Source organism: Orbicella faveolata, unplaced genomic scaffold, assembly GCF_042242905.1.
Source record: "Orbicella faveolata isolate gen_17 unplaced genomic scaffold, um_ofav_v1 contig_2, whole genome shotgun sequence".
In the NCBI taxonomy this organism is placed as follows: Eukaryota; Metazoa; Cnidaria; class Anthozoa; order Scleractinia; family Merulinidae; genus Orbicella; species Orbicella faveolata.
Window position 1 is genome coordinate 1,915,626 of NW_028301547.1, and position 27,466 is coordinate 1,943,091.

General features: G+C 41.0%; 2 protein-coding genes across 4 annotated transcripts; both read right to left on the reverse strand.

The window, feature by feature from the left end:
• Positions 1-53: 53 nt before the first annotated feature.
• Positions 54-16,928, reverse strand: LOC110058489 (uncharacterized). Its single transcript, XM_089289081.1, has 13 exons — positions 16,558-16,928; positions 15,121-15,290; positions 13,412-13,631; positions 11,919-12,512; positions 10,996-11,170; positions 10,033-10,116; positions 8,864-9,194; positions 7,310-7,586; positions 6,411-6,738; positions 4,966-5,049; positions 4,031-4,234; positions 2,914-3,147; positions 54-1,933 (listed from the first exon to the last, which is right to left on the reverse strand). Exons 1-13 carry the CDS (start codon positions 16,730-16,732, stop codon positions 1,141-1,143), a joined length of 3,669 nt encoding a protein of 1,222 aa, XP_089145207.1. The 5' UTR covers positions 16,733-16,928; the 3' UTR covers positions 54-1,140.
• Positions 16,929-18,654: 1,726 nt separating this feature from the next.
• LOC110058488 (uncharacterized) lies at positions 18,655-24,820 on the reverse strand. 3 transcript variants are annotated; one of them, XM_089289090.1, is made up of 5 exons: positions 24,763-24,820; positions 22,674-22,827; positions 20,803-21,810; positions 19,765-20,193; positions 18,655-19,187 (listed from the first exon to the last, which is right to left on the reverse strand). In XM_089289090.1, the coding sequence occupies exons 2-5, from the start codon at positions 22,810-22,812 to the stop codon at positions 18,925-18,927; spliced, it is 1,839 nt and encodes a 612-aa protein (XP_089145216.1). In that variant the 5' UTR covers positions 22,813-22,827; positions 24,763-24,820; the 3' UTR covers positions 18,655-18,924. The 3 variants fall into 3 exon arrangements, with proteins under 3 accessions (XP_089145216.1, XP_089145218.1, XP_089145217.1); XM_089289092.1 differs by lacking the exon at positions 24,763-24,820 and adding an exon at positions 23,844-23,939; XM_089289091.1 differs by lacking the exon at positions 24,763-24,820 and adding an exon at positions 22,981-23,265.
• Between the last annotated feature and the right edge of the window lie 2,646 nt (positions 24,821-27,466).

Here is a 27,466-nt window from a genome sequence, read left to right on the forward strand (position 1 = left end):
TTTCGAACAAATAATGAAGAAATGTCGGAAATGACCCACATGTTGAAACTATGGCGCGTACACAACTGCTGTTTAATTCATTTCCAGTTCTTTTCAATTACATGATCAAAGTATTGTTAACCTTAAAACCACAGTTTTTAGTTTCTTTTATCTTTATCAAGAGAGCGTGAAGCCCGGCTTCAATCTCTCTTGCTTTATAAAGTCCATTCACAACTATAAGTAAACAAAATCAAATTTCAGTTACCACTTAAATGTAAATGCGATAGGCTGATCATAAAGTAGTTTAATAGTTCTTTACTCTCTTAAATCAACTCAAGAAACTAGTGAAGTGTAGCATGTCACTCTTGCATAGCATGTGACACGCATCAAACGCGTGGCAGCGTGCGAGTTAACGCGGTATGAAATGTCGCGCCGCAACCACCCATGCTATAAAGGTTAAATATCACCATGGAAGCACTAATTTCAAAGGAAAGTATTGCTCGTAAAGTTCCGCACTATAACGAACGGGTCATTGCTGGCACTCACATAAATCAACAAGAAAATAAGTGATTAGACCTGATAAACGTTTTGTCATCTACCTGAAATAGGCCAGATCGACTGGCATACTAGCTAAAAATACGAAAGCTCTGCGCTTTACCTCTACTGACATTATCTCCTGATACCCAAGTAACTACTCGACACAATTAGCGTTTGATTATTGTACAAGTCCATAACTTTGTTATAATTGTAGTGACTTTACGCCAAGAAAAACAACAACGGGCGCTGTTTATAGCATGGGGTAAAAAACTGACAGCACAAGATCACTTTAAAAAGTTTAGAAACCAACAACCTAACACTATGTCTTCTCTCATCTTCAACAGCCGTAGTTGACAATTCCTGGACGTGACAACATATTGCGTGACTCTGGCTAGACTGCTTGCAGCAGTTCGTTTCTCTTACGGTCAGAGGAGTGTGCATTTCCGCGAACGCGATTGGATAAGAAGGGGTCGCCGCGTCCGTGTCTGGTTCCAATCCCTTCTCGCTTCATACTCCCTGATTGATTTTGAGAGAAAAAGAGACTGCCAGCAGTCTAGGTTCCGGCACTTATCTATGGGGAGTAAACATAACTGGCGTGACTGTTCTGGCGTGACTGTTCACATCTTACTGTTGATATAGGTTGGTGCTAGGTGCAAAGGGCCATACTGCTACCTCGCCGCCAGTAGGATTGATCCCAGGGGGATTAAGCAGGGAATGTACGTGCGGAAGAAGGATGGAAGCTCGGGGTGGGGGGTTAGCGTTAGCGGGGCCCCCTGCTATGTTAGGGGGAACAAACGCGGTCTCTGTACTCTCGGAAGCTATGGGAGCCAGCATTCTGGAGATGACCACTTGTTGAAGCTGCTGTGCAGAGATGGTACTCAGGTTACTTCCCTGTGAGTTTCCAGCTTGCGAATTCAAAGCAATTCCTGACGAAATGTTCATATTTCTGTGCACAGGACTGTTTCCTTCGCCAGCCCCAAATGAAGATGTCCCTCGGATTCTCCCGGAAGGTCCAATCACAGAGGGGCTTGGAGATGACTGCGAACTCTGCACACTGATGGGATGTTGTACAGGGCTGCCAACGAACCCCAATACAACTGGCATTCTCTGAGCAGGAGTGCTGGTCAGGGAACTAGTAGCGACTGTGTTCAAAGGTGTTGTTCCGTAAAAATGGTTCGGGGTATTGAGAGGCGTGCAGCCAACCAAAGATGTCTGAGAACTTGCATGAGCCAAGGGAGCTACCCTGCTAGCGGCACGCGTACTTTCACTAGTGCCTTCATGTACCCCGTCATTAGACGTATCGTTAGTGACTGTTTGACTGGATTCGCTTTCCCCTGTCTCATCTCGACTGTCCTGGGGAACTTCTTCGGTCTCGCGCGATTCAGTGCCAGCGTTCTTTCCTTTTCCCTTTTTCCGCCTACAAGAAACATTACAAACGTCTTGTTTAGTAGAGTGTTCCAATAAATTATCTTGACTAGTTTTGCGGTAGTTTAAGAGCGGCTTTAAATGGAAAACACAGCAAACTTAACCATCGCCACGTGTGGCGTGGAAACGAGCGTGACCAAGTCGTTATTGGTTTTGGGTTCGCCTATGACAACTTGAGTAGTTGGCGCCAGTGTTTTTTTGTTTTCTATGGTCCGGATTACCTTCGACATCGATTAAAAACCTTTCTAAATGGTCTGCAAAAAAAAAAAAAACGACACTGATTCCTTCGACTGATTCAGAAGACAACGGCTACACCAAGGAGGACGCCTAGTTAAAATTGGATTTATAGTTTACCTTTGAATTTCGCAGCTATCTTCAATCATGGACAGAAGTCTTGGGACAAATTTGCACTTTTGGCGCTTTTCTGCACACGCTAGACGCGCATACAACTTCACCTGCCTAACCTCTCCCCCAACCCCACATACAAAGTTGAGTACCTGCAATTTCTACTGATTTTCAGCATGGTATTGGGTGGGAAGGGGGAACAGCAATGCGTTTTAAAAAGGAAAGCATGGCATTGTTAAAACCTCGGTTGCAAAACACAGATAATTCGTTACATCACAGTGTCCCAAGGACTTTTGTCCACGACTGTAGATCTGTTTAATACGCCGATCGCTCTCAAAACCGGCTCAAACTAAATATGTTATGCCAGGCATAAATTACAAAAGGAAATACAAAAAATTAGCAGTCGTGGCTCACGTTCTCCAAAATATGCAGAACTTGGTCATTACATGTTGTTTTGCAGAAGACGGCGACAAAATGTACAACGATTTATAACGCTCGTGCACAGCCACTTTTCTACTCATTTAACCTTGCGTTTGGTGACCTTGCCGTCGTAGTTTGCTTAGGCTCCCTAATACCTTAAGTTCACGGCACCACACTAATCACAAACGTGCACCAGTTCTCACATACCTTGATCTTCCTTCAGCACCATCTTGGTGCCAGCGCTTGAGGTGCTTCTTAAGGTTTCCAGCCTGAGCGAATCCCTGTCCACAGTGCTGACATGAAAAAGGTTTGTCACCAGTGTGCGTGCGACAGTGCATGGCGAGGCTGCTTGGACACAGGAAAGCTTTGCCGCACAAGCTGCAGAAAAATTTCTTCTCTCGTATTCTCTCCTTGGGGCGCTGCTCTTTGTTGTGGACAAACCTAACGAGCACATCAACAAACAACTTTCATCTTACCTGCTAAACTTTCAATGATACCTTGGGTCAAGTAATATGCGGTTCAAATTCTTACGTCTTTGGAAGAAACTCGGCGTTCGACCATTCAAATGAAAGCCATTGAGCAGTATTTTCATGTAGTATTGTTTATTTTGCTGTACGAGGTGGTTCTAAATTTAAGGTCTCTGGATGAAACCCTGGTGTGTGGCCATTCAAATGAAAGCTATTGAGCAGTACTTTCATGTAGTGGTGTTTATTATGCTGTACAAGGAGGTTCTAATTTTTTTAAGTCTGTGGATGAAACTCCTGTGTGTGACCATTCAAATGAAAGCTATTGAGCAGTACTTTCATGTACTACTGTTTATTACGCTGTACAAGGAGGTTCTAATTTTTTTAAGTCTGTGGATGAAACTCCTGTGTGTGACCATTCAAATGAAAGCTATTGAGCAGTACTTTCATGTACTACTGTTTATTACGCTGTACAAGGAGGTTCTAATTTTTTTAAGTCTGTGGATGAAACTCCTGTGTGTGACCATTCAAATGAAAGCTATTGAGCAGTACTTTCATGTACTACTATTTATTACGCTGTACAAGGAGGTTCTAACTTTTTTGAAGTCTGTGGATGAAACTCTTGTGTGTGACCATCCAAATGAGAGCTACTGAGTAGCACTTTCATGAGGTTCTGTTTATTTTGTTCCTCAGGTTAACTCTTACATCTGTGGATGAAACCTTACTGTGCGACCATCTATTTAAAAGCTATTAAGCAGTACTTTCGTGCGGTAATGTTTATTACGCCGTGCAAGGTGGTTGTAGTAAGATTTATTCTATGGATGAATCCCTTCTCATAGTTTTGGGCTTTGTAAACTCACCTTACGTGTTTAGTCAGGTTCCCTGGTTGACTGAAACCCTTTTGACAGACAGTGCACTGATATGGCTTCTCTCCTGTGTGAGTCCGCAAGTGTGATTTCAAGTCCGAGGGGCCTGGGAACATTTTGTCACAGTGTTGACAAGCATATTTCTTGGCTATCCTGGGGTTGATAGGTCGACCTTCTACCATTGGACAGCGTTTACATCTAGCGTTAGAAAATAAAATTAAGAGTTAGTTCATATTTAGCACGAACTGACTGACTGACTGACTGACTGACTGACTGACTGACCACCCGACTGACTGACTGACCACCCGATTGACTGACTGACTGACTGACCACCCAACTGATTGACTGACCACCCGACTGACTGACTGACTGACTAACTGACTAACTGGCCACCCGACTGACTGACTGACCACCCGACTGATTGATTGACTGACTGACTGACTGACTAACTGGCCACCCAACTGACTGACTGACCACCCGACTGATTGACTGACTGACTGACTGACTGACTGACTGACTGACTAACTGGCCACCTGACTGACTGACTGACCACCCAACTGATTGACTGACCACCGGACTGACTGACTGACTGACTAACTGACTAACTGGCCACCCGACTGACTGACTGACCACCCGACTGATTGATTGACTGACTGACTGACTGACTAACTGGCCACCCAACTGACTGACTGACCACCCGACTGATTGACTGACTGACTGACTGACTGACTGACTGACTGACTAACTGGCCACCTGACTGACTGACTGACCACCCAACTGATTGACTGACCACCGGACTGACTGACTGACCACCCGACTAACTGACTGACTGACTGACTGACTGACCACCCGACTGACTGACTGACTGACTGACTGACTGACCGACTTACAGACGGCCGGACTGACTGATTGATTGATTTTATACCCACCTGATATGCTTCCTCAAGCCAGACTTCTGAACAAAGTATTTGCCACATAAATCACATTTATATGGTTTTTCTCCAGTATGACCCCTGTAACGGTGAAAATAAACACAAATTAGGAGCTTGTCGATTTCTATATTCGACCATCAGAAAAGCACTCATTCAAAGCAAACCATAACGACCCCATGACTTCAAAACTCGTAGATCACAACTTTCAGAGCCATAATTTTCCGTGTCACCTCTCTCAGAGTCACGACTGTCGTCATGCGGATCATGACCTCAAAATCAGTTTCCAAAATCGTGGCTTTCTAAGCCATCAGCTTAGTTAAAAGGTTTACACCTAAATGTCACATAAACCATAGCAAAGTAACATGCAAGCATCTAAGCCTTATTATTACATGCACTTTTATAGTTTATATAATTTGTATAAAATGTTATTATGTGTTATTAGCTGTCATAGCTATTAATTGTGTGCTTCTCTTATATTAATATTTTATACCCAAATATAAATTTAATTATTTCAGACTTCCCTAATAGCGTTTTAATAGCGTTTTTTTTTCTCTCTCTCTCCTTTTTCCTTCTTTTAATGTGTGCTATCTTGCTGACCTGTAATTTATTTTCATTAACGCTGATGTCAACTGGCTGCCTGGCTCCGCTAGCCCCCATGGTCATTCCAGGCAGCCAGTAATCTAATTCTATTATCGATAATTTGTGCAATTAGTGGACGTGAGAGAGGGAGTACAAATAACGACTGTTGTTGTTGTTGCTGTTACATGTGGAGGTGAGAACTGATAAACATTCAGGACCTTGTAACGACTCTGGACCTGCTCGTATCCTTCGCGACAACCCGCTCCATTCTTTCAGTTGGGGAATACTTTGTACGGCCCAATCGTTTTTCAAGCGGAGAACCATTGAAGGACTAATGATTCAACAATGAAGTCCCAGTTTGAATGAAGAGTTTCATTCTTACGTAGCGAAATAAAACCTGTAGCCGACAGTCTTCTACCCTGAAGATGACCTCGTGAGTCATAAACGCTCAGTTTTTCTCTTAATTTTAAACTTTTTACCCTTGTAAATAACATCTTAATTCTTAAGCGAATATTATGGACATAATACGTTACAGAAATTTCCCGGGACGATTTCCAGAAAATACGGAAATTGTTGAATTTCCGAAAAGCGACCATTAACTGAAAATTCCAGAAGAAAAATCAAATGGAGCGGAAATTCCCGTTAAGAAAGCTCCGAAAATTTGGGTACTCTTCGCAAAGTTGTCTCCTTTTCCGGAAATTCATCACTGGAAATTTCCGGAAATGCAAACCGGAACTTTTGGTCGAATGGAAATCGCCCAAGGTTGTCTTCTTTTCCGGGCAATGCTGTTTCATTCGTCACTAGAAATTTCCGGAAATTCAAACCGGAAGTTTTGTCTGAACGGAAAGCGCCCTTGATCTTACCTGAAATGTACCACAAGCTGGTAACTGGTAAGGAACGTTTTGTCGCACTTCTCGCAGCGATATCCCTTGTACGTTGGAGGTGCCTGATCGCCATGTCTCCTCCTCGTGTGCTTGGCCAGATTCGGCAGTGAAACGAATGTTGCTCCACATTCATTGCACATACACGCTTTGTCTGTAGTGTGTGTCTTCACGTGCTCCACTAGCTCTGGTTGGGTGTCAAATGTCACCATGCACCCATCAAAGTTGCAGATAAACTTGTCGCTGGTATACTTCTTTTGCACCTCTTCTTTCTCGTAATGACTTGCATGCTTGTGTCGCCAAAGGTGGCCTATGATTGTGATGACGATACAAAGAAGAGTTGATTTTCTTATTGTCTCTGCTTCAGGCATTTGAGCGCGAGAGAGCGACGGCGAATTGTTGTAATGTGTTGTGTTTTGCGTTGTTTCTGTCGTATTTAGCTGTGTTGTGTCGTGTTGAATTGTGTTTGTTTTGTTTTGTTGTGCTTTGCTGTTGTGCTCAGTTTTGTTGCGTTTTGTGTTGCTTTGCTTTGTTGCGTTATGTTATATGTTGTTGAATTACGTTTTGTTGTGCTATGCTGTGTTGTGTTTTGCATTATGTTGGATTTTGTTTGTTTGTGTTTTAGTTGTTGCAATAAAATGGCATGTCCAACTTAATAAATGGCGAAAGAACAAGAAAAAGTAAGACGATAATTTTATAATGTCAATGTCTTGAGTTACGCTTAAAAAGGAAATCTTAGGTTTACAATGAAAAATCGCAAGGATTTCTGTGCTTCATTTTCTTCTTTTTGAGGGCACGGGGAGGGAGCTCCTTCTCAAAGGACTTGCAGCATCGGAATCGTAGTATCGCATAAATTTTAAGTAACACATAAGAACAATTACCTCGCTGAGTGTATGTCGCATCACAATATTCACATTTGTATGGTCGCAGTCCCTCGTGCACGGATTGTATGTGGACCGTCAAGACACGATTACTGACGTACACTTTGTTACAGACGTCACACACGACAGGTGCATTGGAGCCTTCTGAATAGCGCACTCTAGGGACCTTATCATGAACGGTCCTGATGTGTCGGTTTAGATGGGTTTTCTGAGTGAATTTCCACGAGCATTGGTCGCACTCAAAGGGCCTCTCTCCCGTGTGGCTTCTCTGGTGGCTCTGCAGAAACAAGACTGATTGAGTTCTTAACCCTTTGAATACCAAACTTTCGCCAAAAAATACCGTTTTTAACCGTTCAGTCAGGTTTTTTTGGCTGCCATGACGCTAAATAAGCCTAAGTTTTGCTAAGAAAGCCTTTTTTACCAAAAGGAGAGATTTTTCGAGGATTGGGTACAAAATTGAGCAATATTTCAATTCCGGGCGTGCGCATAAGCCCAAATTTGGACTTTTTTTTTTTTGCCATTAACCGTTCTCAATTTTGTTTGTTGCCCCTTTCCTTTCTTTTTTTTTCTCTGCCCTTTTATTCTGGCTACCTTTTGCGTTGCATGTTCTTTACTGTATTTTAGGAAATTCGCCATTTCCACATCTCCCATAATACACCTTGTTTGCCCCTCCAATTTTGCATAAGCATTGTCTTCAGTTTCTCTTGGGACGACTGTAATACCCAGGAGAAATGGGAAACAAAGGTTATGCAGGATTTTGGGGGCAAACAAGGTGTGTTATGGGGGATGTGGAAATAGCGAATAGCCCATTTTACAGCTGTCTGCTCAGTGACCTGGCCTTTGAATGACAGCGAGGCTGCAGGTGAGCTTGTTTCGATAAAGACCTCACTGCTTTTGTCGAGTAAATCAAGTTGTTCTTACGCTGACTAGTTGGCATTTAAATGAGAAAAGCAGAGAGGTCTGTATCAAAGCATTCATGGGTCAAGTAACTACGCACACAACTGTAAAATGACCTATTAATCTTGGCAGGTTTTAAAAATAAAGGAGTCGATTGTCTTAGGGAAAATGTTGTCGTCGGAGACTGCACAACTGGGCAGATTTCAGCCACATATCGTCATTCGTAATTCATCTCAATCGTCTCAAATCCTGACCATCCTTCATCATATTTGGTTTGTTATCATTTTTTGTATATTTTTCTACATTTTTAAGCTAATATTTTAAGATGTCCCAGGATTTAAAGGCTGTTAATACATGTCAAACAATGACTATGCCATTGAGCCATAGGCGTCATTACAGGAGTTCAGTCACGGTATTTTGAATTATTTGGCCTCGCACAAAAATACCTTTAAATTGAAGGAAACCTGAAAATAATAGTTTACGAAGATAGAAAAACACCAAAGTGATAATAATAAATCATAAAGGAACAAGGATGGTTGAGGATGGAGAAGATAGACACGGATTGCAACGACGAACCTGAAACAATTAGGTCAAACATTTAGAGATGCGCAAACCCGGCGTTACATAGCTTCTTTCAGAACTACATCAGTTACAAACCTCCAGGCCATGCATGGAGTCGAATCTTTTGCCACAATCTGAACAGCTGTATTTCTTCTCTCGTAGCTTATCCTTGACTGGAACATAACCCGGCAAGTGCTTTTTACCATGTTTATTTAAGTTGCTTTTGGAAGAAAACTTCTTGCCACACTCTTTGCATTTTAGCGCATCGCTCTCTTGATGAGTCGTCAGATGTTCCTTGAGGTACACTTTGTTGTAGGTCTTGTGGCAGATGGGACACTCTTCCGCTGTCACAGGTGGCCCGTGCTTTGAACGGACATGGTATTGCTTTTCTTTCAGAGTTTGAAACTGCATATCACAGCTAACACACCTGGAACAAAACAAAACATCTCCACGTTAGTCGCAAAGGCATGTTTCCGACTCAAGCACTGCTAACCAAGATTAAAATATCAAGTCTCCTTACAGGTTCCAATACATATCATTTAACGTTGGCACTGAAACTTCGGTGGCATATCAAGTTAATATCGCCAGTAAAACAACGGGTAACGACCAGCTGGGCACAAATGCGACTGAGATTAGACGCGACCCCAAGGACAACGCCTAGTAAAACATGAACTTACATTTTACCTTCGAATTTCGCAATTATCTAGATCTGTTGAGAGTGTCTGTTGGTCTCAGAAATTGCTCGAGCTGTAAATATGTAACGCCAGCATTCAATTCCAAAAGAAAATACGAAAAATTAGCCGTTGTTCGCGTTCTCCAAAATACGCAAAACTTAATCATTTCACGTTGTTGTTTTGCAGAGGACAGCAAAGAAATGTTCAAAGATTCATAGTGTGCGCGGCTATTGACCTGCTCATTAAACCTTTTGTTTGGTGGTGTTTTCGTCGCCGTTGCCGACGTGGTTTGCTTAAGGTCCCTTCTTAACTTTCAGCGTCTTGTCCAATGTTTTGAACCGGCGCTCAAGGAATTAGTTTCGTTTTAAATCCGTATCCTTCCTGCAGAAGGAAATTAACGCGACTTGCGTAAAGGAAACTCTGCTTGGTATGCTACGTCGAGGACGAAAAAATGGTATGCCAAACTGAGGAAAATGTTGTTCGATTTTTGGAATCGCCCATTCGTTAGGCAGGTCTTAGAATTTTGACACAGAGTAACAAAAGTTAGCGTGCCGTTAAGTGTATCCTAATTTAAAGAAAAACTTGAGTTACTTTGGTTGGTGATCTTCTGGTGGAGCACTCTCGTGATCTTGTAATTGTTTCCACTCCTGAAACCCTTCGTCACAAATCTTGCACCTAAAAGAAAATACTTCATTTGTATGATTGTCACAAGCTTGTCGCGAGAAGTGCTAATTAAAACAAAGATAAAACGCGCCAAGGAGGGAGATTTACACAGCCATCATAGGGCGGCTTTCAAGTGAGTGTCACAAAACCAAAACCAAACCAATAACTTACCAATTAGACTACTCTACCGATCTCAAACCACTAGTAGTAAAACCAAAACCAAAACAAATTCCGGAAATTCCGGGAAAAAAAGACAAACTCACGAAGTATACCAAATTTTCGAAAATTTCTGACCGGAAATTACCGTTCTCTTTGATCTTTCCGCAGAATTCACGAAATTTTCCGTTGAATGGTTCACATTTCGACAACATAACAATTTTCCAATTTTCCGGAAACTTTCCAAGGAAATTACCATTTGCCTCCTTTTCGAAAGTTCTGCAATTTCTGGTTGAATGGAAAGCGCCCTTTGCCTAATAAATTCATCTTGCATTTGAACAAGCTCTATAACTACTGCTGCTTGATTAATTCTTCTGCCGATTTGGAGGTGTTATTTTGAAAATGAGGCCTGTCTTCTTTCGTCGCTTATCTCCATGTACACTCAATTTTGAGTGGGTAACCAAATAGTGACGAGTGAAATCAGGAATTCATTTCTTGATTTCATAAGTATACCATTTGATTACCTTTTAATATCATAAGTGACAAACTACGTCTTACAATCCTGGGTTTCTGACTTGTTTATTGTATCGAAAAATTTCACGCCAAACGTTGCCATGGCAATTTTGTAATTTCACATTATAATTGACGCTGAAAGATTGTGCCAAAATTAAAGCGTAATTTTTGTCCCCCATGATATCATTATAAAAAATATATATATTTTTTTAATTTTCATACTTTGGCTTCCCTCCACATCTGTGCCTCTGGAGTACAAAAGCATTTCTGAACTCTTGAGTGCATGTGTCACATCGGAACTGTCTTGAAAGGCATTCCAAGGAAGAACTATGTTGCAGAGCTTTCTCTTTTTGCATAAACTCCTCCAGGCAGTGGGTACACTGGAATTTGGTTGTGTCTAGTGACAAACGTCAATGATAAGAGTACAATTAGTTCTTTCAGTAGAGAGAAATAGATAGAAAATCAGGGTGAATGTAGAAAATATACAATGTACATTGTTGTCATAAATAATTAAAAGTAAAGTCAATGTAAGATTTTTGCTGGGTGCTAACAATATAGACTGAGGTAGATCCAGAAGTGCTAAAAAAGGGATTGGGCTGGCCTGCATAGCCTGCATAGCCTGCATTCACTTTCTAAAGAATGCAAAGGGAAAAAAACTGCAAACAAGTGCCAAAAGACAAAGAGCAGGGGGAGGGGGTGAGTTAATCTCTTTCCTCCCCACCCCCTCTCCCTTCTCCTCCTTTTCATGCTCACCCCCTCCCCATTTCTCTCCAAACTTTGCTCACCCTAGGCGTGCTCGTTTGCTCGCTACCTTGCTCGATCTCCCCACTTGGAAAATGGAAAGGAAACGTCTGGTACGTACATGTAGACTAGGATTTGGGGGAGAATTCCTTGCCTGAGAATTTCGGAGAAGGAGGGATCAGGCTTTGTACATTTTGAAGTTTTCAGGCATAAGAGATGAGGATGGGGAGTGGGTAGGTTCCACTGGGTTGACAGATCTCACTACCAGCCTGAACTGAGGCCAAACACTCCCAGGTGAAATGATGAAAGTGACAACAGCCAGGTAACCATGACTGCCCAACCTGAGCTACATTTGACTACCACTAACTGACATAAATGCACATCAAAAATTGAATTACATGTACCTGAACCGTTATCCGCATCAACAATGGCTATTTCTTTGATGTTGGGCTTTCTTTTGCGATGAACTGTCTGCTTTTCTCTATGATCCCCTTCTCCCATCACAGTATCATCATCGGTGCTTTTATTCTCCACCACTAACTTCACGTTACTCTTAGGAATAAACTCATAATCACTGTCATCCATGTCATCATCATCATCATCATCATCATCGTAGTCATCGTCATCCTCATCACCACAGTAATCATCATCACTGTCATCGTCATTGTCACCATCGCCGCCATCATCGTCATCAACATGGTCATTACCCTCATCATCATCATCATCATCAACATTGAAGTCACTTTTATCATCATCATCATCATCAATTCCTATAATTTCCACATCTTCTACATCTAAAGGTGCAGCTGTTTCATTGTCATCAGCCTTCCCAGCTCCCTCCTCCTCATTATTATCATCATCATCATCATCATTAGGGTTAACATATACTTTAGTGTGATCCACTTCTTTATCGAGTGGCACCACTGCTATCTGTCCACCTCTTTCATCTGTGATGAAGGAGACGGGTACGCTTTCAACATAAGCTGGATATTCTAACCCTGAAATGTAACGCATACCAAGACTGATCGATACATGACTTTTCATTACAACATCAAAGCATTATCAGGTAGGTAGGCATAAGAAAAAAGAAAACTATCAGAAAAGGAAGGAACTATATCATCAATATTGTCGAGGCAAAATGTATTATATACATGTATGTGGTCCTCTGAATGATGAAGGGTACGTGTACTTTCAGGGGGTTTCATTTGATTAACATTTTCAGCAGGAAGGCAACTGGTTTTCATAGGCGGGCAAAACTTTTTGAACTGAACATCTTTGTAAGAAAAGCTTTCCTCTAGAGAGTCAAACCAGGTAGGGAAAATCATCCTCACAGTTGGTTAATTTGCCCAGTGCCTGGCCCTTAATGAAACCCCTGTATTTTTATGACTTGTTAATCCTTATTTCACTTGGAAACATCAATCGTGACTTTCCAAAATAATTTTCTGTTACTGAAAGAGAAGCACATGTTAACCTCATTGGCAACCATATGATTGTGAACCAATGATTGATAAGCCCCAGGAGAGAGAGGAGGACCGAATTAACATAGGAAAAACATGTATATTATTATTTGCAAAATAACTGAGATACTATGGGCACTCTCATTGGTCGATAGGTGTGTTTAGATGAGAGGACATAACCACAATTGTGACGTTTCACCTGAAGATTTGCAGGTATTTTTGAGAAATATTTTATAAAAGCAATAGAGTACTTTTTCTGTGTTTACACAGCCTCATCTAAAAACTTGGGGGGTTAGCAGAACTCTCGAAAGTTATGCAAACCTGAGACATACATTGTAGTCTTCACTGTCTTGAATTCTCTGAATCCCCCTTGTGTTTAGAAGAGGCTATGTAAACACGGAAAAAGTCCTCTACTGCTTAAATGGTAATTCTACAAATACCTTTAAATGATTTATCAAACAACACCATCAACTCCTCCCCTGCCGTTATGTCTTTAAGGGCTTCAAAGCAGACCCCTGTGGAACAGTTATAAGCCACAACATTCTGTTGTTCTTCTGATGTTGCACTCTGAAGTCGACTGAGCCAGCCACATTTGTCTTTCTCATTCTTGTGTGCGTAGAAAAACTTCAATGATCTGTTTCTGCTGTTTTTATCTTCCACCTAAAAATGCATGTATTAAGGTATAGATGTATAATCATAATGGTACTGCACAGTCATGCATATGCAAAAATATGATGAAGTACTGGTAGAAACTAAGTCCCCCTGAAAAACTAACTGGGTAGTTCTGCTAAAATAAATTTGAAACAAAAAATCATTTCCATCTGCAGGGATCTATATTCGCAGTCATCCAGTCATCCAAGATGACTAAAAGACGTATGGGTGACCAAACAATATGAAAACTCATCCGCTGGACAAGTTTAGTTTGACTCTACCAAGCTGTTCGGTCCAAGTTTTTAAACATCTTCTTAAGGCCAAACTTTTAGAAAAATTTTTAAATTCTTCTCAAGAACATGTACAGGTTGTACACCCTTTCTTTTATATATTTTTCTATTTGCTTGGATCTTTTCAATAGTTTTATTGTATTTTTTTTTTATAATGTTAAATGTAATTAGTGTAGTTAATCATTGTTCCTGAAAAGCCCCATTGGGGAAGCAACAATAACGCATGTATGTACATATGTATGTAAAAAAAAATTCTGAATTTTTCTTATGAGTTATCTGCATTCTGACCACTTGTCATCTATTTGGAACTTTTAGAAAGCAAAGAGTGATTCGCAGATTTCTTTTGCAATAAAATTATTCATTAATAACTTTCCATTACCATGTTGTTCAGTTGGCATTCTTCCCTAATGAATGGGCAAGTAAAATTTTGTCTGGGCAAGTATGCCATCTGGCATACTTGCCCGGCTGACAAATTGGACAAAAAACAATATGGATCCCTGCATCTTTGAAACATGAAACTCTTTCCACAGTTAACTTTGAGTATAAGGCACTATATGAAACAAGATTGTGAAGAAAAGAACAATATTATCAGAGGTCTAACTTTGTAAGTTCAGTCAACAACGTCTCTAAAGTGAGAGTACTCATGCTACATGTATACACGAGTCCTCCAAATTTTTTCTTCCACCTCTATGTATTTCATGACTAGCTCACCCTAGAATCTTATTGCAAGAGACAAATACAGGGTAATGTCACTAAGCACCAGCTGCCAGCGAAATTTGCCGGTTGAGGAAGATGTGATTGCCGGCTGGATTTTGGCAGGCAATCACTCGGTAAAGGACAATGAGCAGTTTTTAGGTTATGCAAATACAATCATTTGATATCCAAATCATATCGAACAGTCTAAATGAAAAGTTTGGAATAAATTACTGACTAACTTGAGTGTCTGTGTCACTATAATGAGTAAAGTAATTTAAATAAAATCTTGCTTTGAGCACTTGTTTAGCATGCTTTCTTTCAATGTACTGCATCTGCCATCTTGTAAAGGAAAACTTGGTAGCCCCGCATTCAAAGCATTGTGAAAGATTGGATCAGGTCTCTCGCGAAAAATGGTGACCGGCTCAATGAAAATCTTACCCATGAGAGTATTTTCTTGACTGCAGCCCTGCAAATGATATTTCTATTTGAATTCTACAGTTATACACACTTACCTGTGATACAAAAAAGTGCATTTTGTCTGGAGACTTTCTTCTGTCCATGATTTTTCCATTAAATGGTCCAAAGTACTTTCCCTTTGGAATATGCATGTGGGCCAAAAGTCCTGCACTGCGTAATTCAGGGGGGAGATGTGCATCTTTCTTTTGTATCTGAGAAGGCCTGCCTATAATGAATATTAAAAGAAGTGGCTTCCATGGAAAATTTATTTTCTGTTTATTATCTGCTAGTCTACATGTATTCAAACTATTCTGTTTGGAAACAAAGTTTTTTGCTGAAGACTCAAAAACCTTTTCTAGGATACTTCAGGTGATATATCCCAACCTTTGCAAGAAGTATTCTGAACATAGAGGATAATGTGCTAAAGTCAGGAGAATGTGACAAGAAAATTTAAATAGGAATTTCCATACTACACAAGGTTACATGATAATTATATTAAGAAATAGAAATCACGTACTGTGTCTATCAAGTTATAGGAACACAAGTGGAAGTTTGGGAGAAAGAGAAATGCTGTGGGAACACAAGACGAGAGACAGGTGTTTCGGCAGCTTTTTTAAGTTCTCCCAAACTTCTACTTGTAAGTGTTTCTTTAACTCAGTAGGAACATGGAGAACATATTTTCCATTTCTCTTAGAAATTTAACGATGCCAAAAAATAAAACAACTTATTTACTTTGATCATCAAAATGTAAATTCTCTTTGCTTGCGCCATCATTACCTAAACAACTCATCCTAGTTCTGTGTTTCTATATTGAGTTATGGAAACACAATTTTACACCAATCAGTGGGCGTATTTTCTTCAGGCTATTTTCTAAAGCTAATTAGAGGTACCATCAAAGAAAATTTATGTTTTGAATTTCCAGTTTTTATTATTAGGCCAATAAGAAGTCGGGGGGGAACACGATGGAAATTACAAGCTTATAGTTTATCAGCTTAATTAACGCATGAATCGAGTTTTTTTTCTAAATTTATCAAAAAACGTTCCATAGTCAAAACACGTTGAACGTAGGAAATTAAGGGAATATAAAGAAATATTAAATATGTTTCTTTTTTTTACCGGCGAAAGAACACTGCTTTACACGCAGGGAAAGCTGTCAAAATTTTCCCACTTCCTCTCGTTCGCTTTGCCAAAAATGCAAATGAGATCATATGTCACACGGATCAACACACGCACATTTTCACATTAGCAGAAACTCGAATATTTTCAGGATATTAACAGCTGATGTGTCTTATCTCCGTAGGTAACTGAACAAGACTTCTTTTTACTTTTTCAAAGATATTTCCGCTGCAAAACAAGGAGATTTTGATCAAGTATTCGCCGAAATATTGATCCGTCATTCGATACACGGTTCCACAGTTCCTACATTGCAAGCATCAACTTGAATACATGTACTTTCGATTTCAACAATGCAAGCAACAGGGTAAAATCCATACCTTTCTTCTTCTTTCCTTTCTTCGAAGAAGTCGATGGCTGTTCTTCCGAGCTATGCAGTCTCACACGCTTACTAGCAGTCGGACTTTTCCGCCCTGCTCGTAAACCTTCTCGAACGCCGCGCTCTTGCGATTTCCTTTTCGTTGTGCGTTGGGGCCTTGACTTCATTCGCGCCATCACCTCAAAAGCTCTGAGCCAATTTATAAACTCAAAATGGTCAAATTAGTGCTTTCTCGTTCAATAGCATTACCAGATGGAGAAAACTGTGGCAGGGAGGAAGCGAATCGCTTCAACAGTCCACACCCGCGTCTCAACTGTCCGCCATAAGTTCATACCATTCCGACGAGTTTTATCTGACTGATCACGTGATTAGTCTCCCACCGACGGAGACTGGAAACGCTTTCACTCGACGAAATTTCCGGAAATTTCTAATGGCGAATGGAACTGCACTTCCGGAATTTTCGGGCAACAGGACAACCTCGCGAGGTATACCCAAATGTTCGGAAATCTCTTACAGGGAATGTATTTCGCTACTGAAATTTCTGGAATATTCGGTTGAATGGTTCGCATTTCGGAAATAATAATTTAACGATTTCCTGGAAACTTACTTTCCAAGGAATTTCTCTCTTTTGATAATTTTTGATGAATGGGAGGCGCCCTGGGTAAGAACAAAATGGATTTTTGAAATTAGGAAAAGCCAAAATCAGCTCCTAATGAATTTCAGAAAATTCGCTCGTTGGTTGCCCCGTAACTTTATTTAAGCTTATGAACAAGCTCAATACACAGCTACTCATTTTTGCATAGCCATTCCAGCAAGTGCCCTTTGTGGCAAGGTCTATGTAGCGAACGACAAAGGGCTTATGGGTCTCACGCGAAATCGCGGAATAAATCAGAACATCAAAAGGGACCTCTACGCCAACATGGCAATGTGAACACCGCTGATTCAAATCGAGTAAATTCTCTTTTTCTTTGTCCATCGTAAGAAATAACACTCAAACTGCGCTGATAAATATGACAATAAAACGCATCGTTGGAAAACAGAAATAAAACTATATCATTTAACTTGACGTTTCGTATGTTTCGACATACATCTTTAGAAGTGACCGTGTAGTTTAGCATAGAAGTAACAAATAAATTTTAAATGTAAAATAAGTAACTAATTAACAATAACAATGACAGAAGCTGAAAAAAATTTACATATGAAAAGATGCAAACTAATTAATAACAATAAAGCTTTTCGCGGTCCTGATGCATGCACCTTCAAAAAATGTTTTAATTTATCTGCTATCGCACACACGTCACGTCAACTGGTCACAACTTAAAATGAGAACACTTTGAAATATAAGTAAAAGGTCGGTCAGATACATATTGCAAGATAAAAGAGACTCTGCTAATTAGGGAATTGAAATCTAACCGAAATGATAATGTTAGCCCTTGGAGAGTTGGAGCACGCACTTGATAGAGTGATGACGTCACAAGTGGTATAAGGACAGTGTTGCTCAGAATGCTCTTTGGATGGGTTTAGCTGTAAGTCCACTTTTGTCGCATTTTTTATTACTTTGCTTCAATAGATACAGTGAATACCTTGTCTTGACAGGATATGCACGCTCAAGGCTGTATACCTCGGTCGACCCATTAGCGGGGGGCGGAGGTGCAAAAGTTGATCTTTAACCTTACCACATGACAAGTTTGAAAAATATCTGAAGTGGGAACATTTTGTTGGGCACAAACGTCCTTAAGCAGTCAATTCTTGTCAAAGAGAGAGAGGAAAATAAATGCGTTTTGTCAATTTTTTTTTGCCTTTATTTCTTACCTTGATTCAAAGGGACACTGTAACCATCTTTAGCATCTGATTTTGGCAATCTCAAAAACATAAATCGATCATTGGAAGCTGAAAAATATTGGTTTTATTTTGCAGAGCGGTACTCGACAAATGATTAAACCCATTAGGAAGTGAGGATGGCTAACGATGGCGAGGATGGAAACGGATTGTGATATGGATTTTTGAAAAAGCGTCAGGATGTCAGTTTTTCAAAGGTTCAAGTTTGGCTCATAAATCGTTGAAATTTTGCAAAAATGTTGCTACAGTGTGGACAATCTTCAAGAAATTGCTTTTAATCATTTAGTTAGAGCTAATTAAGTTCTTATTACATAAATTTAGGGACCATTTCGTGAATTTATAACAGTTTTCAGCAAATATATCGTGACAGTGTCCCTACAATCAATCAACTACAAGCGTGCGTTAACAACTGAGATAATAGCGAGAATCATTCAAAAGCTTAAACCCAACTTTCGCACGTAAAATACGTCAGCTAAATACGAGTGTCTCTCTCTGGCAACAACTCGATACCAGGACTCACGCCAGTACATCAAATATACTCTATGGTACACTGATCTTTGTTCAATGTACATGATTGCTCGCACGTCTCTGCCTTACTCGAACACTGCAGCGCGCAATTGCCTCTGGTACATCTCTGTTCACATGCGGTTCCGTGGCATTCCAGACCGCATCCTCCACCGGTACAGCTCTGTTCACAAGTGTCAGCCTTACAGATAACTGAGGCGCAGTCACCACCGGTACAGCTGAATTCACATCTTGTGGGGGCCTCACATGTCAGGTCACAATTTCCACCTAAGAAAACGTTAGGACTGATTTAATAAACTTGAAATATTTTTGCCTCACATTACACCACACCTCACTACACCGCAAATCTACCATATGCAAAAAAATTGCAGCAGAATCGATATGATGGAAATTACAGGACACTTCTTAGAACACTTAATAGTAAATATTTTGTGATCGTCTATTTTGGAATAAGGGCTAATATTTCAGGACAAAATGTACAATGCTTGATATCGTTATTATCATTCTCTGTGCTGTGTTATCTCTTGGTCTTGTGTGTGGTTTTCACGTGTCAGTCACAACCTCGAAGGTTTACGCCCCGTACACACAAACGGTTAGGCCTACCGTCCACACTAATCCATCACGAAAACGGAGCTTTTCAAAAACGCTTTTTGGGGGCTATTGTATTGGATTGGATTGGATTGTGTTGTGTTGTGTTGTGTTGCATTGTATATTCAAGGGGAAGGCTTTAGCGTAGTCTCCTCAAATAAACTATTTCAGTTACTTCCTCTCCCCCTTCCCCCCCCCCCCCCCCGCAACGTTGTCCGACAACTAAAACAACTACAAAACGCATTTTGAAACTTACCTGTGCAACTCTGTTCACACGAATGATATTCATCCGAGTTCAAACATTTCAGCGTGCAGCCTCCTCCAGTGCACCTCTGGATACAAACGCCATCCTCCACGTCGTCACACTCAGCCCCAGGGGCTTCTGTTGAAGGAACTTCTGTTGTAGGAGCTTCTGTTGAAAAATCGATATACTCTATGGTGCACCCGTCCTTGTTCAATGTACATGTTTGCTCGCACGTCTCTGCCTCACTCGAACACTGCAGTGCACAGTTGCCTCTGGTACATCTCTGTTCACATGCGGTTCCGTGGCATTCCAGACCGCATCCTCCACCGGTACAGCTCTGTTCACAAGTGTCAGCCTTACAGATAACTGAGGCGCAGTCACCACCGGTACAGCTGAATTCACATCTTGTGGGGGCCTCACATGTCAGGTCACAATTTCCACCTAAGAAAACGTTGGAGCTGGTTCAATAACCTTGAAATATTTTTGCCTCACATTACACCACACCTCACTACACCGCAAATCTACCATATGCAAAAAAATTGCAGCAGAATCGATATGATGGAAATTACAGGACACTTCTTAGAACACTTAATAGTAAATATTTTGTGATCGTCTATTTTGGAATAAGGGCTAATATTTCAGGACAAAATGTACAATGCTTGATATCGTTATTATCATTCTCTGTGCTGTGTTATCTCTTGGTCTTGTGTGTGGTTTTCACGTGTCAGTCACAACCTCGAAGGTTTACGCCCCGTACACACTACGGTTAGGCCTACCGTCCACACTAATCCATCACGAAAACGGAGCTTTTCAAAAACGCTTTTAGGGGGCTATTGTATTGGATTGGATTGTGCTGTCTTGTCTTGTCTTGTCTCGTGTTGTGTTGTCTTGTGTGTGTGTTGTGTTGTGTTGCATTGTATATTCAAGGGGAAGGCTTTAGCGTAGTCTCCTCAAATAAACTATTACAGTTACTTCCTCTCCCCCTCCCCCCCCCCCCCCGCAACGTTGTCCGACAACTAAAACAACTACAAAACGCATTTTGAAACTTACCTGTGCAACTCTGTTCACACGAATGATATTCATCCGAGTTCAAACATTTCATCGAGCAGCCTCCTCTAGTGCAACTCTGGATACAAACGCCATCCTCCACGTCGTCACACTCAGTCGGCGTAGGGGCTTCTGTTGTGGGGGCCTCAGTCGTAGGGGCTTCTGTTGTAGGGGCCTCAGTCGTAGGCGCTTCTGTTGTAAGGGCCTCAGTCGTAGGGGCTTCTGTTGTAGGGGCCTCAGTCGTAGGCGCTTCTGTTGTAAGGGCCTCAGTCGTAGGGGCTTCTGTTGTAGGGGCCTCAGTCGTAGGAGCTTCCGTTGTAGGGGCCTCAGTCGTAGGAGCTTCCGTTGTAGGGGCCTCAGTCGTAGGCGCTTCTGTTGTGGGGGCCTCAGTTGTAGGGGCTTCTGTTGTGGGGGACTCAGTCGCAGGGGCTTCTGTTGTAGGGGCCTCAGTCGTAGGGGCTTTTGTTGTAGGGGCCTCGGTCGTAGGCGCTTCTGTTGTAGGGGCCTCAGTCGTAGGGACTTCTGTTGTAGGGGCCTCAGTCGTAGGAGCTTCCGTTGTAGGGGCCTCAGTCGTAGGCGCTTCTGTTGTGGGGGCCTCAGTCGTAGGAGCTTCTGTCGTAGGGGCCTCAGTCGTAGGAGCTTCTGTTGTAGGAGCCTCAGTCGTAGGGGCTTCTGTTGTAGGGGTCTCATTCGTAGGAGCTTCTGTTGTAGGGGCCTCAGTCGTAGGAGCTTTTTTTGTAGGGGCCTCAGTCGTAGGGGCTTCTGTTGTAAGGGCCTCAGTCGTGGGGCCCTCTCTTTGAGCTGTTGGAGGCTGCAGATATTCTTTTTCGCAATCATTAAACTGGCCACAATTCTGGACGCACATTTTTGCATTTTCAGGGCATTTGAGTTGGCAGTTTCCTTTCTGGCAAATTTGTCTACAGCTTTCACCAAGACATTTCAAAGTGCATCCTCCAGCATGGCAAGTCTGTTGACAACTCTTGGCGTAGCATGCCATGACACGTTTTGTCCCTGAATGGTAACACAGTCTTTAATAAACCTTTTCCAAGTTGCTCTTACCTCTGTTTCAAAACAAGTCTTGTTTCACTTCCTTTCGTATGGATATGAGTTTCTCTTGCGCGTTAATTGTCTGACAAATCAAACTCATTTCCATATGAAAGGTTGTGCACCTAGACTCGTTTTTAAAGAGAGGTAAGAGGAACTCGGACATGGCTTAATAGTAACTAATTACTTTCAGTTACATTGAACATTTTGTATACTATATTTCTTGAAAATAAGTCCAGAATAAAAGGAAAAGCTCTGCTTTAATTAGCGTATACATACCAGTTATGCAACGCGTGTCAGTGTTATACCACTGATTACCGTTTCCCCGCGTTTTCACCACTTTCTAGCTGTCTACATGTTTTTTTCGACTACTAGCTATATGTTTTCCCGCGCTAGCCACTAGTTACATGTTTTCCTGCGCTTGCCACTAGCTACACATTTTCCTGCGCTTGCCACTAGCTACCTGTTTTTCTGCGCTTGACACTGGCTACACGCGTTCCTGCGCTTGTCACTGGCTACACGTTTTCCTGCGCTTGTCACTAGTTACACGTTTTCATGCGCTCGCCACTAGCTACACGTTTTCCTACGCTTGCCACTAGCTACATGTTTTCCTGCGCTTGTCACTGGCTACACGTTTTCCTGCGCTTGTCAATGGCTGTCTGTTTTCTCGCGCTTGCCACCGGTTTCATTTTTGTTTTCGTGTCTATCAATACAATGTTTTCTCTTTTTATCCACGGGTTCCATGCTTTTTCGTGTTAACCTCTGGTTACATTTTTCTAGAGCTCGTTGATGTTATAGCCAATCAATTCAGACATACTCTCACCACTTACTTGAGCAGGTTTCTCGACATTGATCAAAGTCAGCAGTCTTACAGAACTTTCCACACCATTCAAACAACGGTGAAGATGACGTCACAATTATGGACGCCGAAATAAGCAGCGTTAGCAAGAAGAACTTCGACATTTTCATGCTTCAAGTGAAGATCTGAAACAGAAAAGATGTGGATAACATTTCAATAATGGCCTCATGTCTCAAGTCCTTCCAATAACAATATTCCCCAGTGAAGAAATAGAGGATATTAATGCAATATCCTCTGTTTCTTTAATTTTGCTTCCCTCACTCGATTTCGATTCTAACCTTTTGAGTTTTGTGCCCTTTTTTTGTTGCGATACTGTCTAATTTCAAGAACATCCAAAGAAGTTCGGGTGTTTTTAAAATTTTCATGTCCTAGAGGACGAAAACAAACCCAGCTGTACAAACGAATGTTTGCAAAATTGAATTTCATGAATTTGAGCTTGTTACGTAATGTCGGCGAAATCAGTCAGCTCTTTTCAGCTGTGATAAAATTTCATTTCTTTCAAATGTTGGCGGTGAGATTCAAAACAGCTAGTGTTCTGAGGTCCAGGACAGTTAGTGGAGGGGTCCGAGAAACAGCGAAGAAAATAATGTGTAAAAATTTTTTACATTTCTAACTGCCTCGCTGATTTTGTTGTTTGCAACTTTTGAGAAGAAAACAGCTGTTATCTGCTGTCGGAATTCTTTGATGATTGATTCCACGCGGTGAAATGGATCGAAAACACGCCAAGCCCTCAGTGACGTTATAGGCTAAGATGAATGGAATCGTGTTTTTGTGGCATTTTCTTTTCGGTTTGTCTTATCATAGTTTTCGCACTTCGCCGGTATTTTTCTTGATTTAGCCAGTCTTTGTGAAGCAAAATCACACACTTCAATGGAGATGAATAAATTCAGATTTGTCGAAAAATTACATTGTTCTATTCGACTGATAAAGATTTAATAATGAACAGTTAAACTCATTTAGATCGTGCGTATTACAGGTATTAAAAGCCTAGGAGGTTCACACTAGGGAGACCGATAGCAACAGCAAATGTATAACAACATAAGTAGGATGTTATGTCGTTATGTTCGCAGAGTGAACATGCTGACTTGATAACTATTAGCAACAAAATAGCATCAACATAATAACATGGGGAAAAAATAACCTTTTCCTTAGATGTATGTCTTTATGTCGATGTCCACATTACCAAGCGATTATGCCGTTATGTAATCATTTCGTTATGTCGCTAGTATGAAACAGGCCCCAGCAATCACATTATGAGCGGTTTCGACATTTCATTAATTAAAATTTTGCTCGCTAAAGGAAAAACGAAACTAAGCTGAATAAACGGTTGCTGTATTAACTATCACGCAAATGAGCTCAGATTAGTAAGAATTAAAAATTGTTGACACTGACTAAAAACGTTTTTGTGAGAACGATTCGGTTAAAAATACTTTAACCTTCTTCAGCGTAAATGACGGCGTACGAATGTGCGTTTTTCCGCGGCTCCTATAAAGCACTCATTTAAATTTCCGTACGCGCCATTTATGCTGAAGAAGGTTAAAGTATTTTTAACCGAAACGTTCACAAAAAAAAATTTACGTCAGTCAACAACTTTTAATTCTTACTATTATCATGCCTGACTGCAACTGCGGCATTTTTTGTTTTTGAGCTCAGATTGTTTTGAACGATGTGTTCCATGACTGAGCTCGCTTTATTACGATAACGAATGTTGAAATGCTAAGTTCAAAATTCCTCTATAGGGGATTCACATCTATGTATTCGGAGCTAGCTCGCGCTACTAGTTTTCGTCGCGGATTCTCTTTAATAAAGGTGGCCAATCTTTCCAAAGGTACCTGAATTACGAGATTTAATGGCTAAGATGAAGGCCATTTCAATTTGTTTGGCTTCATAACTTCATACATGATCAGAGAGTACAATATAGTTTGGCCTGCACTCAGCAAAAATACGAGCTTTTTCTTCAATGGCGTGCAGAAACATCGAGCAGTACAGAAAAAAAAAATACCGAAAAATAACTCACTGAAAATTGCAACTTACGTAACAAGGCACTTATTACAACTTACTTGATCGGCTTCCAAGCACTGTCTCTTGAGGTTAACAATCTGTTAATATAAACGAACGCATATTAGCAGCTTAGTGCCGGATAGGCACTGACGTCACTGAACGTCATGCTTTCGTAGAATTGCAAATCGCCTTCCCGCGGGGGTAGACTCCCCAGAGAGTCTCCACATACTTTTCGTCACGAACGCTGCGATTAAGAAGTTTGTCATTTAAGTAAGATTTGAAAAGGATTCAAGTCAGACTCAAACAAAGAAAACCATTTTTGGAATTGAATTGTTTTAGTTTTTTTTTTTCGTTTTTTCAGATTGCATGAAGTAATGTGTTTTCATTGCCTTTACGGTTAGTCCCTTGGTTACAAAGGTTAGTTGAGCGTTTGCACAACTCATCAGGTAAGTTCCTCTACTCGCCGTACTCACCTTTGTCTCATATTTATCCCGGTCTAATCTCAGAAGCTTTGCGTATTTTCCAGACTTATGAAACGTTTTAGAGATATTAGACGTAATATAAATATTATAATCGCTTTTATCATAATTGTTTTAACCCTTTGAATACCAACTAATGCTCGTGCTCTTTGTACCACTTGTGACGTCATCAATTTAAATGTCATCAGATTTTCTTGATAAGCAGATAGTAGTACTAGGCTAGGCCTTTCCACACAATGGTCAGGTTTAGATATCGACGACATTCCGACGTCGCAAATCGAAAAACAACGATATCAGTTTTGGTGCAAAAACGGTGGTAAAATGGTCCACTACGCCTATCATTGATCAAGGTCCATTTCTAGGCTTCCCCCGTAATTAACATCCAACTTTTCACGGCAGCCAGAAAGAACATACAATGCAAAAGGTAGCCTGTGTAAAAGGGCCGAGAAAAACTGAAAGGAAAGGGGCAACAAACAAAATTGAGAACGGTTAATGGCAAAAAAAAAAAGAAGTCCAAAAATTCAACATTTGTCATATATGCTCATATCAGTTCCTTTTAATGTTTTGCTCTTTTTCTCACACATATACTCAAGTGTTTTATACGTAAGCCTCTGGATTCGGATATGGCTAGGCAATCTCAGCCCACGTTTTGACTTTAATAATTATACACCACCCAAGGTAAATTCGACTAGCATTAGTATAGAATATGGACTATGCTGATAAGTATTGTATGCTTCGAGGTAACTTCCAGCGAACATTTTCACCAAATTACCCGCCTTTGTTATACAACTGAGAGAATTACTTCATTGTGATTGATTGGCTTAGAGCAGGCCAATTTATCGTTAATTTTTAATTTGCAGTGCAGTGCAATTTTTGCAGTGCAAATTAACACGCGCATTTTCGCGATTTTCCCAGTCATTCAATAAATGAGTAATCGTATGAAAGCTCAAGCAATTAAGGATTTACATTACTCGTGGTATTTGAAGAGAATTTTCAAATATCACTCATACTGCAAATCCTTAATTGCATTCGCATTCATACGATTACCAATACAAATTATAATTAATTTATGTCACAAGAACACCGAAAAGGAGAAACCACAATCTGACACTAATAAAATGAAAGGCTTTCTCGACAGGAATGGGTGACATCATGACTCGCCGATCGTTTAATTTAATTCTGTCAATACAGTAAGATGCTGGACAGACGGGAGAGCTGGAGAAGTTGGTACAGGACAGGCAAGGTTGGAGGACTCCTTCCTTCATTCAAGGCCTATTCGCAAGAGTAGCAAAAGGGCCCAGCAAGAAAGCAAGTAAGCGGGCAGGCAAACGTCAGGTCGTAGCTGTGGATCCACGAGTCGATAACCGAGTGGATCCACAGACTACTTTGACAATGGTAAATGGTTTGAACCCAGGAGTATCAGTAGTTCGTATAGTGTGATCGTCCGGGTGAGTGTAGTTCTGAAAAGAACTGTTGTTGGTGACTGACGTTTCGACAACCTGAGCGGAAGTCATCTTCAGAGTCATGTGAATAGTGTTTGTCAGTCGATGATCTTATAAGTCTGGTCCGTTGAACGTGATTGGTCAGTATAGCCATGATGGTATTGGCTGAAAGACTCGTGTAAAGTTTGTCATCAGTCATTGGTGGGTTTCGATCCGTCTATTGTTAGTCAAGTAGGTCGGTTTTGGTCCGTGTATTGTTAAGTCGGTCTGTTAGAAGTCCGTTTGTCGGTTTCGTTTCTGTCCTGGATAAGTCGTTTGTAAGGCGCCGGTAGTTGTTGACATCTGTTAAGAGGCGTTTGTTCTAGGTTAGTGTACCAGCTTTCCAGAGTCAGTCGTTGAAAATAGTTTGTACTGTAGGTTAAGCACTGAGCAGAGTCCCAGTCAATGTTGTGGTTTGTCAGTTGATGATGTACAGCAATGTGATTGTTGGCATCACCATTTCTCGTGGCTCGTTTGTGTTCAGTCAGTCTCGTGTTAAGGTTTCTGCCAGTCTCACCAATGTAGGATGCCTGGCAGTCGGAGCATTTGATCTTGTAAACTGCTCCCTGTCTGTCGTTAGGTTCGTCTGTCTTGCACGTTGGTCAGTAAGTGTCGTAACGTAGTTGTAGGTTTGTGGGCTACACGAATGTTGTAGAGCTGTAGGATCTGCGAGATGGTCTCAGAAGTGCCCTTAATGTAAGGTATAGTCACTGTAGTAACAGGCGTAGGGTTCCTGTTTGTAGCGTCAGCTTCAGTAGGTCGGTAAATGTTTCGTCTAATAAAGTCAGCGTTGTAGTTGTTTT